The 15,754-nt window shown below is 38.3% G+C and overlaps 1 protein-coding gene across 4 annotated transcripts in view; it reads right to left on the reverse strand.

Moving 5' to 3' along the window:
• The window catches only part of LOC147017206 (CUB and sushi domain-containing protein 3-like), an 879,227-nt gene that overhangs the window by 288,125 nt on the left and 575,348 nt on the right, over positions 1–15,754 (reverse strand). For all 4 annotated transcript variants that reach the window (XM_085846657.1, XM_085846658.1, XM_085846656.1 and 1 more), the window contains 2 exons: positions 4,585–4,779; positions 97–213 (listed from right to left, as the gene is read on the reverse strand). In XM_085846657.1, coding sequence (XP_085702783.1) covers positions 97–213; positions 4,585–4,779 — 312 coding nt within the window. The remainder of the gene's footprint in view (positions 1–96; positions 214–4,584; positions 4,780–15,754) is intronic.

A 15,754-nucleotide genomic window follows, 5' to 3' on the forward strand; every position in this document is an offset into this window, starting at 1 on the left:
AGCACTTGATATTGGCAATGCAATGTTAACAATGAAAAGAAAGTACCAATTAAAACTGAATAGAAAAAAATCACCAGAATACCGTGCTGAATATACCGTATTCCGCTGGAACCAGGACGTGGTAGGTGCATTCCTGTCCGGACGAGTAATTCCCAGGGTATTTGGGAGACACGACAACACCTTGCTGGCCTGAGCTTCGACCTCCACACGGTGCTGAAGCACAAGGTTAAACCAGACGGCAAATTAACATTTGCTGAGCTCAATTAGAAAGCGAGTGCAACATTAAAACCTAGAATTAAAGGGCCAATGGTGCAACACTTTCAGCTTCTTTCTTTCTTTTCCATGCCTAAAACAGTTACTAGCTCCCAATTCTTCTTTTTACAGAATCTTATCCGACTAAAGTGTTTGTGAATCACAATGGTTCCTGTGATGCTCATATCACAAGGGTTGTGTGTCTCACAAATGAAAGGGAGTTCCAAAGTGACACCATAATAAGTGTGATGTTGACAGCCTAATAATGTTGGTTAGCTTTCAAGGTGGTGAATGAGTTAATGAAGTTATTTTAGGTTTACCAGCAATTTGGGTTAAAATAAAACTATTTCATAAAACCCTGCATGCATAAGGACAATTTTGCCGACAGTAATAACCAACATATTGGATGCATAAGAAGCCAAATATATATACACAAGTCATATAAGTCATTAAAATGTTCAATAGTGGTCAAGACTTGAAACATATCTACAACTAGAGAGTTCATTGAACATCTTACCTCACAAAGTCTTGAGAAAAAGGACATGGGAAGGGTCTGTTAAACTCTTGCTTTGCCTTTCAGAGCACGATCTACATTAACTTTTTTTCGTGAACTATGAACAACAAGCGTAACGTAACGTAACAGGCAACCATACGAAGCCGATGGGTCAAACGGAACATTACAGAACGATTTGTGTTCTACAGTGTTCAATATATAATTCAATTGAAATAATATAGAGGTTTTAAAGGATGTAGAATATTTTTTCGGAAGTATACTACCATTGATGCACCCACTTTTACACCACCATATTCAACACGTTAAATTAGTGATTCGTGCCTGTAGTTTGTATCCTTTATGACATCCCTGAAAACAGTAAGTTTCCTATTTGGAATGTTTTTTAATTTTGTTTGACTGTGAGACTGGCAGACAGAGTAAAAAATTTACCTTACTCATACGTGTGCATGCATGGCTGGAATAAGATTCTGTATAATTTGCCAAATTCAGAGGCAAAGTACTGCTAAGCTGTCAGTTCATGTTCTGATTCATGTTCCAATTTGTATTCTACAGTGTTAAAAATACATAATTCAATCGAGATAAAATAGTTCCTCGATTATTGACCGACAATTGTGGACAGACAGAAAGACAAAGTAAACCAAATGCTTAACCCATCTTGTCGCTTTGCACGTGCGGGGTAATAATTGTCAGCAATAGCTGGACTGTCCACTGTTTTATCACCGAATGTGTTGGAGAAAATCATCAGTATAAGAATACATTTACGTATTGAAGGGAATTGGTTTTACTGCGAGATGGCAAATCGTGTGCATGTGAATTAAAAGCAATTTGTATAATTTCAATTGTTTAAAACACACCTCCTGAGAACTTGCAAATTGAAAAAAAAATTGAAAGACACGAGAATGCATCCCACAAGTTATTTCATTGCAACTATTACTCATTTAAATACATTTTCTTGAGTGTGACGACATTACATGATGGTTGATTTGGATAAGGATAATAAAATGTACTCGTTAATTGAATTGTGTGGTCAGTTTCAATGCAAACTCTTTCAACAGTCACCAACTCTGTGAGATATATGACTTGGGCTTACTGCACAACTCCACTCTTTTGTTTCTCGTTTCTTCTGCTTGTGAAAATGCCTTTCTGAGGCTGTTCAATTATGCTCTCCCCTGCAGGGCTTCAAACTGGTGATGCATCACCATCTCATGTCATCCCCCATCACTGCATCACTCATCTTTTCAACTCCCATCAACCCTCCATAAATCAACACGCTTACTTGCAGACTACTGTGTTCTCTTTCTCTCTCTCTCTCTCTCTCTCTCTCTCTCTCTCTCTCTCTCTCTCTCTCTCTCTCTCTCTCTCTCTCTCTCTCTCTCTCTCTCTCTCTCTCTCTCTCTCTCTCTCTCTCTCTCTCTCTCTCTCTCTCTCTCTCTCTCTCTCTCTCTCTCTCTCTCTCTCTCTCTCTCTCTCTCTCTCTCTCTCTCTCTCTCTCTCTCTCTCTCTCTCTCTCTCTCTCTCTCTCTCTCCCTCTCTCTCCCTCTCTCTTTCCCGTTCGTTAGTTCCTTTGTTTGTTGTGTTCAACAGAGAATGGAAGATATGATGCTTTGTACCATGAAAAAGTGTTATTTTAAAACACTACATGTACAAATGTTACCCTATTTTCTTTATCTTCTGGGACCTTTCATTTTGAGAGTACAGCCTCGTGAGTGTGCCAAAGCCTGAAGCCTCAGCCTCGCATCAGGTGTGCTTATACCTTCTTTATTTATTAGACATCACACATATGTACTGAAAATGAACACTCATTTTACTCTGCACGTGTTACACGTCATGTGCAGTGAATTTCACCGACCTGCGTCTTGTATTTATTGTTTTTTTTTTAAATGCTTCTATACACTGCCATTGAGGCCCGGTTGCAAGTCACCATCTGTATTTCCAAAAAAGAGACGTAATTACTCTTTAATAGAAATGTTTTTTTGAGTTTTTTATCCTGAAAAAATAGACTGCAGTGAACACACAGTTGTGTTTAAAGATTGGCCAATGAAACCCTACTTAAATCATCCATTTGAAGGGAAACAGAAAAATACAAACAAATACACAAGCACACTGTGTTTTATATGGTAGATTAGATAGCTTCATGTCAAAGTGAACATTGAATTCCAGAATATTCATCTCAAAATACAGCAACGCAAGTGGATCTCATAATTCCAGAATCATCAGAAAGTGCCTGGCATAATTTTCGTGTGACAGACAGTGAGATTCAGATCTCTGCTCTCCACACAATCAAGTTTCTTCTGCTTCCATCCCCAGCAGAAACAAATTGCAACCTCAATGAGCAATCCGATATGGCAAACCAACAGTAACTGTCATAGGAAATTAAAATCAATAGAGAAAATACTGTTAATAAGTGATTGTGTTATGCATGTGCCTGCATGCAGACATTAACGCGAGTGCAATTTATGCTTCACATGCAAGCCGGTGATGCATTTGATCTAAAGCAAACATTAAACACACCAATTGCCTTAACAATAACTGCCTTGTTGTTAAAATTGCAACACAAAAAAATCAACAAACTTCCGAAAAGACTAAAATAAACAATTAGTCAACTCTATAGAGCTTTCTAACTCCCCCATTAACCTTGGGAAAAAAAAAATCCAAAAATGTGTCAGCTCTGTGATAATTAAGGGCACAACAACTCACTTCCTAGTCGGGAAACGTCAGCAGTCCATACTTGTGGCCTGCAGAGGACTTTTGTGCTTTGGGCATGAAATCAATATGGCTGGTTCAATAGCCGTGCATGGATTCCAGGTCATTTGTACCGAAGCGGCAGGAATACTGAATACAAGGGAAATGCTGCTATTGGCAATGATGGCTGAGGACCAGCTCCATAATGGTGCCAACTTGCAGCTGCCATATATTCTCAAGGCAAAGCCTTCACCTAACCAGAATATCTTTGTGTACGGCCCAATTATTCTCTCGAAGCTAAGACCTAATGACGTTAGAACAAAAACAAGTGATGCAGCAAATCCTTGCTGATACCAGGGAAGTGAGAAGAGTTTTCTGGCAGAATGAGAAAAATTATTTTACATCGTGAAACACCGATCACAGGCGTTGATCAAAATGGCATAATATATCAATGATGCTCAAACTTAAGCCAATTGTGTGCTGTTCTTGAACAAAGATAATATGTGGGGGGAAAAAGCCACAATAAAGACGATAAGTCGGTGGCATTATGGTTATATCATCCGCTCTGGGTATGGGAGGTTGACTGTTTAATTCTGACCATGGCTGAGTCATACCATAGCTTTTAAAAATGGTACATGCTACTTCACCTGATGCTCGATCAGCATTTAAGGATAGAGCATGGACAAACCCTTGTGTTGGAATCCCTGGAGCTTGAGAGATGGAAATACATTTTCTTAATTGGACCCTGGTGAATTAAGAGATAAAGATAACATCATGAGATGGCAAAACATGCACGTAAAGTGCTCCAGGAAGTTACTTCACATCCTTCAAGGTCACCAGGTGTTTGTCTGAAATCAAATACAGAGTTATCCAATGTTTCTGCCTGCATGTTTGTGTGTGATTTGTATAATATATTCTCCGGGGGCGTTAGAACCTGTAAAAAAGGAAAAGAAAGAAAAGGCAATTTTATTTCTTTCGCATTATGATGTATTATTCTAAAATAGGGTTTATGGCAATGGAAGAACAGTTACACATCCACAGCAATAATTGCTTCAACTAAGTACATAAAAACAAATTTGTATCGGTAGTGAACTTATTTCCATAGCCAAGGTCATGTGTGCAGACTGTTATCCTACCAAGGCAGGTTGGTGGTGGGTGGTTCCATTGCAGTTTCCCTTGATGATGCATTTCACAAATAAGGGTAGAGTATCCACTCATGGTATATCCAGAGTCACAGCTGTAGCTCACTGTAGATCCCAGTCGGAAACTCGTGCCGAGCCTTGTGCTGTTCAACACTATCCCAGGGTCCAGGCACGATTCCCTTGGTTTTTCTGTGAACGAACACAAAAATCAATGTTTCTTACATGTAAAAATAACAAAAATAGAACATGAATTCACTTACTTCATTTTTATTTGCCCCACAAAGAAGCTTCTATTAAAAAAAAAAAGGCAAACACAGATTAGGTGTGTTAAAAACTTCGGAGCCCCCTCCTCCTCCTCCTCCTCCTGTGCAATACAAAGAATGTTGTGCGGAAAATAATGACATGTATATTGTGACGGTCGTCAGATTCAAAACAGGGTTCCGATTGTGCAATCCTGACTACCAATGCAACAGATGACCATATATGGACATGAGGTGAAATCTTCCACTTGCACAATCACCAATTTAGCGACGGGTAAACTTTAAGTCCGAATTTCTTACACATCTGGTGGTGGTAGTCACAAGAGTTGTGTGTTCAAAACAACGTTTCTCATTAAGTCATAAAAGGGCGTTTTATGACCCTTTCTGGTAAAGGGTTGTAAAACAACGTTTTCTTTTCATCACAATCAAAATGGATACAGCAGTGAAGCGTCGATCATAGACCCTTTATTTTACATAGACCCGATTGAGATAATCGCGTTTTTCAACTCTTGTAAGAAACAGTACCAGATGTGTAATATATTCAGATCAAACATGAGGGCTTTAATGAGAATGGTGAAGAATGGGGAAATAATTGTTCAGTGTGAAAGGTTCGAAGAAGATAGCGAGTTGAAGATGGGTATTTTACCCGGATATGGAAAACGAACTTGTTGTGGAGTTTAAACATATATGCCTGGTGTTGGCTTAATGTTTAGGGTGGTGGGCTTGGGATCCTTGGGTCCTGAGTTCAAATCCCTCTTGGCTGTTGAATTTATACCAGGTGGGCTTGACTCAGCCTGTCGTCCTTCTGAGGTTGGCAAAACGAGTACCAGCTTGTTGTGATGATTGAGCCATGTGAGTATTCTGTGTTGGAGTGGCGACCTGTCTCGGATTGTGCCCAATAGCCCAGGAGACTGCTTTGGCAGTTCCGACGCTCTGTACAGAGTATGGTCCTGATGCATGGATTAAACAGATATGTGCTTAAGGACTGAAAGTGTATTTAAAATTTGTTTTTGAGGTCAGGAAAATTAACATTGAAATTCTGTAAAAACTGACATCTATGCAGCTAATATTGAAAAAATTTACCATTATAAGTGCATGTCATCGATTTTTGAATACATACAAGCGCATATGCCAGGCTTTTTGAATATAAGTGCATCCTTCCTTTAATTCACTGACTGGTGTTTGTGTGTGGGTTTGTCGGACTACTCCTCCAACAGTTCTGGCCCAATTACATCCAGACTTGCTGGAGGATCAGCATAACCCCAATTAATGTATAGGGGTGTTTTATCTTTACCGGTGGTCTTGGGGGAAGTGTGGGGGGTTGGGGAACAGGATGCATATTCTATATGTAAAGGTGTATCGTATAGTGCCACTTTCAGATGGGGGAGGGTATTGCAAGTCTCCATCATTGACAGCATAGTATTCCTTGCACCCACGTTTTCCAGTGCTGTGAGGTGTTTTTTTTAATTTTGAACAAGAGGTATGTTTTTGCTTCATGCACATAACCCGGGTTAAATATTTTTCCTACACAGAGCTGTCAGTTGCCTATACACTGCCCAAATAAAGGTATGCATCAGAAGAACGTGTTGCATGCTTGGAACAAGATCGCCCATCGGGCAGGTAGTCTGCAAGTATAGAAAATAAGTGCATGTGTTCCACTAAATCCAAAAATAGGCACATATGCTTATTATCCAGATTCTACTGTGGGTGTGTGTATATATATATATATATATATATATATATATATATATATATATATATATATATATATATATATATATATATATATATATATATATATATATATATATATATATATATATATATATATATATATATATATATATATATATATATATATATATATATATATATATATACATATACATATATATATATATATATATATATATATATATATATATATATATATATATATATATATATATATACATATACATATATATATATATATATATATATATATATATATATATATATATATATATATATATATATATATATATATATATATATATATATATATATATATATATATATATACATATATATATATATATATATATATATATATATATACATATATATATATATATATATATATATATATATATATACATATATATATATATATATATATATATATATACATATATATATATATACATATATATATATATACATATATATATATATATATATATATATATATATATATATATATACATATATATATATATATACATATATATATATATATACATACATATATATATATATATATATATATATATATACATACATATATATATATATACATACATATATATATATATATACATATATATATATATATACATATATATATATATATATATATATATATATATATATATACATATATATATATATATATATATATATATATATATATATATATATACATATATATATATATATACATATATATATATATATATATATATATATATATATATATATATATACATATATATATATATATATATATATATACATATATATATATATATACATATATATATATATATATATACATATATATATATATACATATACATATATATGTATACATATATATATATATATATATATACATATATATACATATATATATATATACATATATATACATATATATACATATATATATATATACATATATATACATATATATATATATATATATATATATATATATATATATATATATATATATATATATATATATATACATATACATATTGTTAAGGATTTCAGAATCCGATCCGCCGAATGCATACCAACATGGAGGCCCTCAGATAGTTATTTCCTGAAATGCATGTCCAGGATAGACCCATCCCCATGTCTGGTGGGATTCTAAATGTGATGTGTTGAGAAGGGTAAACAATAGTTCCCCTCTCTTCTGGGAAGCTTTTTCTTTTGATGACAAACACGTTCATGCATGGCGTTTCTTTAACGGACACCGATGCCCGCCTTTTTCCATCACGTTGACCCCCGTTTCTTTCATTGATGCCGAGACCCACCTTTTTCCATCGACGTTCGACACCCTGTTCCACAACTCTATGGATGCTGACTGGCTCCTGTTCATGTCGGGCTTAACAGTGAAGTGATAATTGTTGTTGACAGTTTTATGAGTGCTTCACGTTTGTGCTTGGTCATTCTGATAAATGGCTGCTTTTTGCTCATCCAGCACCACAGACATGGCCTTGCAAGCGAGGAATAACCGCGGACGTGCGGGTTGTCACGGTAACGGTGCGCAAGTGGGGCGGGGTGAATTTGGGGGGAGTCTGTGCCACAGAGACAGGCCGCCTATAAAAAGCGTGAGTGGCGAGCGGCGTGCGGGCGGGTCAGTCAACAAAGAGTGAGGCATGGGTCGGTCGACGGCGAATCAGTTTGTCAGTCAGAGGGCTGCTTCGTCATTTCTAGTCAGACGGTTGCGCACCATGCCAGTCAGATGGTTGCTTCATCGTTCCAGTCAGATGGCTGTTTTGTCGGTTCCAGTCAGACAGTCACCCTTGATGTACCTGAATCTTCGGGGTGACATCGACTGGCATTCAAGCCTGTTTGCGAGTGGGTGCACGGCAAGGCTGTGTGCTAGCAATGGACAAGGCACGCTCACATATTTCAGAACATTTTTGTTTGACGGACGACTTCTCTTTGGTGAGTGAGACGATTATTCTTCCCCCCCACCGAATAATCTGCTGGGTACCCTTGTCTGTGTTTAATTGTTAAGTAAGTCAATCCCCAATAAGCATCTGCTCTTTGTCTCTTTTTCTATCATTTTGATTGATTTTCTCGATTAATTATTTATTTGCTTGCGATCATTTTGATTGATTTTGAATTTATTTATTTTTAGCTCACGTAAATAAAAAGTTCTTTTTTTTTTATTGATAAATTCTTTGTTGACATTCCAACATCTCCGTGCTTGTCCTTTCCTTCCATTGATCCAGCATTGTCCGAACCTAGATAAACTAGGAGGTAATTACCATACGACTTGACCAATAATAGACAACACACACCAGTGGTTAAATGCTCTGCCACCCTAATTAAGATCTAATCAAGATAAAATTGGTGCTTTGTCTAGGGTGCGCTCCCCGTTCAGGTAACCACGTGGCCTCTAGTTAAACGGCATAATTAGACGGTGGACATTGGAACTCGTGGTTAACTGGGTGGCGTTCGTGGTTCTTAAGCAACCCACCATACCCATGGCCACAACAATGTGTGTGTGTGTGTATGTGTATGTGTGTGTGTGTGTGTGTGTGTGTGTGTGTGTGTGTGTGTGTGTGTGTGTGTGTGTGTGTGTGTGTGTGTGTGTGTGTGTGTGTGTGTGTGTGTGTGTGTATATTTAACCACCACCAAGCAGTGGACTAGCATTGTCCATAAAAGCTTTTTAAAACTTTGTCAGCTGACTCGTACTGTGAATAGCAGTATGGCGGCTGGCACTATTTTTAGTGGTGGCAGTTCTGCCTCTCAGACTGCAGCTGAATGTGGAAGTTCCATTTTAACTACAAATGCTGATTATTGGGACTCCCAGAAAAGGTCGCATATAACAGAGATATTATTTACCACTGTGCAACTGTATCAGGAGAGCAATATAAATAAATTCCATGTGAATGAAGCTTTGTCTGTAAATACTATTCATCATTCTGTGAATACATTTCAAGAGGAAGGTAGGGTACGAGACACAAGGTGGAGTGGTAGTCCATGTACTATCTGAACATAAGTGGAAATCAAGAATGTGCACGTAGTAGTGATGAGGAGCTTAGGTAGGTTTGTACACAGCCTCTCATACACACTGCACATGAACAACAGATAATCTGCAAATAGAATACTCATAAAGGATATTGAGTTGTATTCATAATATGCTTCACTTGAGCAGGCACGTTCAGCAACAGGCAATGTTCACATACTCGAGACATTCCCGATTCCTGAATTACGGTACGTCACCAGGGCCTTCCATCAGAACAATTACTTTCAACAAGATGGGGCCATGTCCCATCCAACCCAAACGTCGATGAATTGTCTGCGATAACACTTACATCACTCACTTCGTCTCTCAGTTTTGTGATGTCTCATTACCAATGAGATGATCTGATCTAATTCCTGGTATTAATTCAACAGCCGAGTGGGATTTGAACTCAGGATTCTAGGATCTCAAGCCTACTACCCAAACAATTAAGCCAACACCAGGCATGTCCTTCATCAACACAACATAAATTTAATTTACTTAATTCCACTTGGGAGGAGGCATGGAGAGGAGAATGGTGGGGCCAGCACAGGAACATCACCAGGGAGATTTTTGGGGGAGGGGGGGGCGGAGGGGGGTTGGAAGTAAAGTGTGTTGTACAGTCAGGAATTAACAAACACTGACAGCACGTTCACTTTGTAATCAGACCCACCCAAAGACATCACAATCAATATGCGTGAAAACAATCACACATCCATAACCAAGGTATCTGCCTATCTGAACTGTCAATGTCCATGTACCCACAATTCCCAAAGCTTGCAGGTATATCTATATGATTCAAGTATAAATCTACCTGCTGTTTCTGCTGACACTACCTTTCCAGGGAAACTATACTTTTGTTGTGGGATTGTGATGGAACAACATCAAAAGATATCATGATGCTCCACCAGAAAAGGATTGTTGTGTCATATTGTGGCATTCATTATAATGTCGTGTCATTCTTCATTGTTATTCTTCATCTTCATCATTCTTCTTCATCCATCACAATCCCACAACAAAAGTAATATGTCAAAAGATGTTGTGATGGTTTTCCATAAGAGGATTGTGGTGTTGTATTGTGGCATCGTAATGTGGCGTCATTCTTACTTTGGTTGTTCTCTAGAGATTTTATCCCTCTGTTTTTACATTTATCTCAAAAACATTTTTTACCCTTGCCGAAGGATTCGGAGAGGGTATTGCATTTTGGTCCATTTGTTACTTGGCCAAAAAAAATTTTTTTGACAAGTATGTTGATCACCTCCATTTGTTTGTGTTTGTGTGTTTGCCTGTCCATTCGCCTCCAGCCCAAACCGCTCAACCGACCGTTCTGAAATTTTCAGAGATGAATACCACCGACCCTGCGACAGTCCCGCATTGAAGTTTCGTAACATTCGGTCGACCAAAAGGGTCTACATAGGCCAATAGGCCAATTTGAGGCAATTTTTCTAAAATCCTCAAATTTCATGATTGATCATCCAATTTGAACAGGATTTGCTTATCAGGTCAGTAAATTCAACCAATGATTACTTTTGAGGTTATCAAGCCTGGTGTTGGCGCTGTAGTTAGGGCAGCGGCTTGGGATCCAAAAGGTCCTGAGTTCAAGCCCCGTTGGGCCACTGAATTAATACACCAGGGGGTTGACTCAGCCTGTCATCCTTCCGAGGTCGGTGAAATGAGTACCAGTATACTGGGCCGGTGTATACCCCGGTTAAAATAGGTGTACCAGATCCCTGTGTCGTAAGAGGCGACCAGGGTTGCGTCAGGAAGGGCATCCGGCGTAAAACATGTGCCAAATCACTATGTGGATCATACGGATGATCCGCTGTGGCGACCCCAAACGGGAGCAGCCGAAAGAAGAAGAAGAAGATTACTTTTGAGGTTATCATGGGTGAAAATGTTAATATCGGCCATAAGGTCAACCCAAAATGGGCCAATTTTTTAAAATTGTTTCTAAAAATGTCAATTTTCATCTGATTGAATTGAAATTTAAAGTCCATTTGCATATGAGGTCGCTGAACTCAACCACCTATTCATTTTGAGGTCAACATCGACCAAAAGGTCAACATAGGCCAAATTTTCTAAGTCCTCAATTTTCATCCAATTTAGTTGAAATTTGAAAAGGATTTACACATCAGGTCACTGAATTCAACCACCTATTAGTTTTGTGGTTACCATTGGCAAAAAGGTCAGCATATAAAAAAAGGTCAACATAAGCCAAATTTCTAAAATCCTCAATTTTAATCCAATTAACTTGAAATTTGAAGAGCATTTGCATATCAGGGTCACTGAATTCAAACACCTATTAATTTTGAGGTACACATAGGTCAAAAGGTCAACATAGACCAATTGGTCACGTGGTGTGGGAGCCATATTGGAAAAACGGAAAAACTTTGGACCTCTGTATCTCTGAAACCGCAGCAAGGAAAAAATTGAAACTTGGCCCATTGTAAGTACTCATGGGGAATGAGCATAATTTTTTTATGGCATCATAGGTGCCCTGGTTATGACGTCATTATTGTATATGTAGAACGCCACATCCCATCTATGAAAAATTTTGAGGGTCATCTAGGGATAAAATGGTCCACAGAAAAAAAATTCAAGGCATCATTGGTCACATGATTTGGCAGCCATATTGTATTAAAAAAAATAACCTTCAAAAATCTTCTCTGAAGTGGCTGAACAGATCGAGGAAAAACTTTACATGTATGACTGCCTGTCATTGAGGAACAAAAGGTTAACAGATATGATGTCATTGGTCACATGATTTGGCAGCCATGTTGGATTTACCTAAAAACCGATAAAAATACACCACTCAAAAGAAGTCCTGGCAAGGGTTTGCAGACTCTAATTACCCTTTTTCTTGTTTCTGAAATTATTTTGCAAGTAATAAAATGCTTAATATTTTGTACATTTTGTAATTTTGATATAGATTAAATCTATCTATGATATTAAGTTGTTGTAATTCTTGTTTCAGTTGATTTGGGGGAAGTTTTGAATATTTCCACTTTTGGAATGGTTCTGTCCACTATCCACCCCCCCGCTCCCCACCCCTCCCCCCACTGCGACAATCCTGGCCTGGTTTGGTTGAGTCCACATTTAAATTCAATTTCTTTTCCGAATAAAACGGTTAATGTTTTATACATTTTTAAATTTTGGGTTGTGTGCAGTAGCCCAGACACAAAGTAACTTCCTCGCATTGGAATCACCATCATAGCTTCAGAAGTTATTGAGGTCGGTCGAACTAGTTACCTCCGCCACCAAACGTGAAGTAGGATTTATTTTCACCCCTTTCTGTCTTGTTGTTTGTGTGCAGGCTATCTCAACAGGTTGTAGATGGATTCGAATGAAATTTTGTGGACATGTTGGGTGTGTGACAATGATGAACTGATTAGATTTTCGTGAAGATCTGGATACGAGAATTGTTTTTTTTTTTTTAAGTGATTCTGCACCATTGAGAGATAGGGCCAAAAACTATATACAGCATGATATTTGAAAAATGTATTGGGCTCGATATGGTGTTGTGGATCAGTCACTGCATGGCGGAGGTATGCGCTCTACCGAGTGCCCTTATAATTATAGCACGGCGACATCGCGCTGTTATTATATAATTGGCTATTCGGTCCTGTGTCTTCTGTCACGTTTTCTGTCACACTTATGGCCGCCTACGTCCCTTTGATCCGAGGGCTATAAATAGAAATTTGTCCGACGTCACAACTCTTCCCATCATGCATGCTAATTCACCGTGTCTGCATTTAAATTTTATAACTGCAAAATTGTTTCATCATTCTTAACCTCAACATTTACTGCCCCCAGCCACGCGATATCGAAGTATTCGCTTCTTGTTTTACATTGTTTTGAGAAGGGAAGAAGTACAACTTGGTGTTTTAGCGGTCTCTCCATCTGGTACTTTAACGATGTATTCTGGCATCTTTTAAAGTCTTGGTAGTTCAGAAAATGCTCGAGAATAAAAGTTATGGCTTTTAAATGCTTATTAATTCACTCTTTATGAGTTTATGAGCATATCATTGCGTACATATTTGAAAGGGCAGCCATTTTTTTTCCTGTATCAACCCTCTATATGGAGTACGACTGTACTCCATGAGAGCAAAGCTTGCTTCCAAAGCAAGCCATAGATGAGGCAATCTCAGTCATTATTGCAAGTAATTCCATGATAAATCATAACTGGTTGCAGCTTACTAGGCATTCGTCTGTAACTAAATGGAGTACTACTTTTGCCTATGGGGTCATGCTTCAGCATCACCTGTGGCTTCTGGAATCTGTGAAAACTAAAGCTCTCCACATGAATTGGCATCTCTCTTGATGATCCCAAAGCACAAGGCCTGTGTCTCTCACATTTCAGACAGGTCAGAGGCATCTGCATTTCCTCTTCCTGTCAATTCCCTATGCTTTCTCAGCACTTCAATTTTCCGCAACTTCAGGATATGTGTGTTCGTTCAATCACCAAGTAATGGATAAACTCCCAAAATTCACACGCAATGCACTCCTTAAAACGTTCCGTCTTCTTTTCTTCCATTTCAAGAACTTACTGAGGCTGTTTGATCATAACAACAGGCAATGCCCTGCTTCCAAAAAATAAATTCAACAGTTTATAATCGGGTGAAGAATCAAGGTCAAACAAGTCAACTGATAGCAAATGTGCAACCTTTGCCCCATCCTGTTTTGGCAATTTCATGACAACATATGGCATTTAGGAAGTGTTTACGTGGTTCACCTTTACAAAATTTTATCCTACACTTTTTCCCTCCAAAAATGGAGACCAGTTGAACATTAGGGAGCTTATTGTATTTATTGCCATCAGCAAAATCTATCTCTATTTGACCAAAGATCCAGTTTGACTTCTAACTGATAGATGTCTATTAAATGATCAACTCGATAATTTCACCAAAAAAAAATGTAAAGGGGTGAATTAGCAGGTGCATTTACACTCTTAATGTATGCAGTGATAACGAATAGCTCTGTTATGAAATGGAAGTTAAATGACCCGGGATCAAACCTTTTAGCATTCAGGAGTGCAAAATAGGCTCATTAGGAGAACCTGCTGAAAATAATACTTTAAGAGCTTGCAAATGAAAAGTAAAATATGCATACATTCTTTACACAATGTTCACTCAACTAAATATGAGGTGTCAAATATATTTATCATTGTAGTCGTCCGGTCCTTTCCAGTTGCCTAGTTCGAATTTGGCAAGTCACCTCAATGTGACCCTAATGGTCAACCGATTCAAAGCTCCCTGCCATATCACGTGTCCAAAAGCTGCATTACCGTGAAGATTGGGGTACCAAATCGGTCGAGCATTACCCTAATTAGCACCACAGTCTCATATCTAATTAGGCCGAGTGAGCCAAAGACACGTGGCGCTGTCTTTATATGTGACTTTGACTGCTGCAACCAATTATCCCTTAACGGGCTTTCCTTATCACTAAACGAAAGACTATGACAACCCAAATTCACCCTGAGATGAGGTATGTTTAATAATGCAATGATAATGGTGAAAGGGAAGGAAACAGAAGGAAGCAATAACAATAAATGGTGATAATAATGCCTTACCTACGACCTAACATACATGCCAATGATACAACGAACAATCGGAATCCTTATAACTATGCCCTATCTGGGAGTGTACACACACACACACACACACACACACACACACACACACACACACACACACACACACACACACACACACACACACACACACACACACACACACACACACACACACACCACAAAAGATAGACCAGATAGTCGCAAGACTGAAATACTGTGATCTGTGTCCAGAAGGACACAAATGCATGGAACAGGTGCAGAGTGGCAAAGTGGCAGTCATGTTCTTAGCAAAGAACGACCAGCTCCAGGCAAGAGCCTGGCGAGGCGGATGAGAGGGGAGATGGTCTGGGTGGGGGTCCACATTCTGTCCCAGACATCTGCTCATTCCTCAGAAACTCTCACTCCCCGCAACGTGTGCTTTCATTGCTCCTGACCACCACCTCTTGCTGTGAAGTCCCCCTGCCCCTCCCCTCTCATTCACCATTGGCCCGAAGGTTCGTTTGATGGGTGGAGGACCGCCCATTTACCACTTCTCACCTGGGG

This window comes from Eptatretus burgeri, chromosome 11 (assembly GCF_056783735.1).
Source record: "Eptatretus burgeri isolate ZD-2024b chromosome 11, Ebu_testis_v1, whole genome shotgun sequence".
Classification (NCBI taxonomy): Eukaryota; Metazoa; Chordata; class Myxini; order Myxiniformes; family Myxinidae; genus Eptatretus; species Eptatretus burgeri.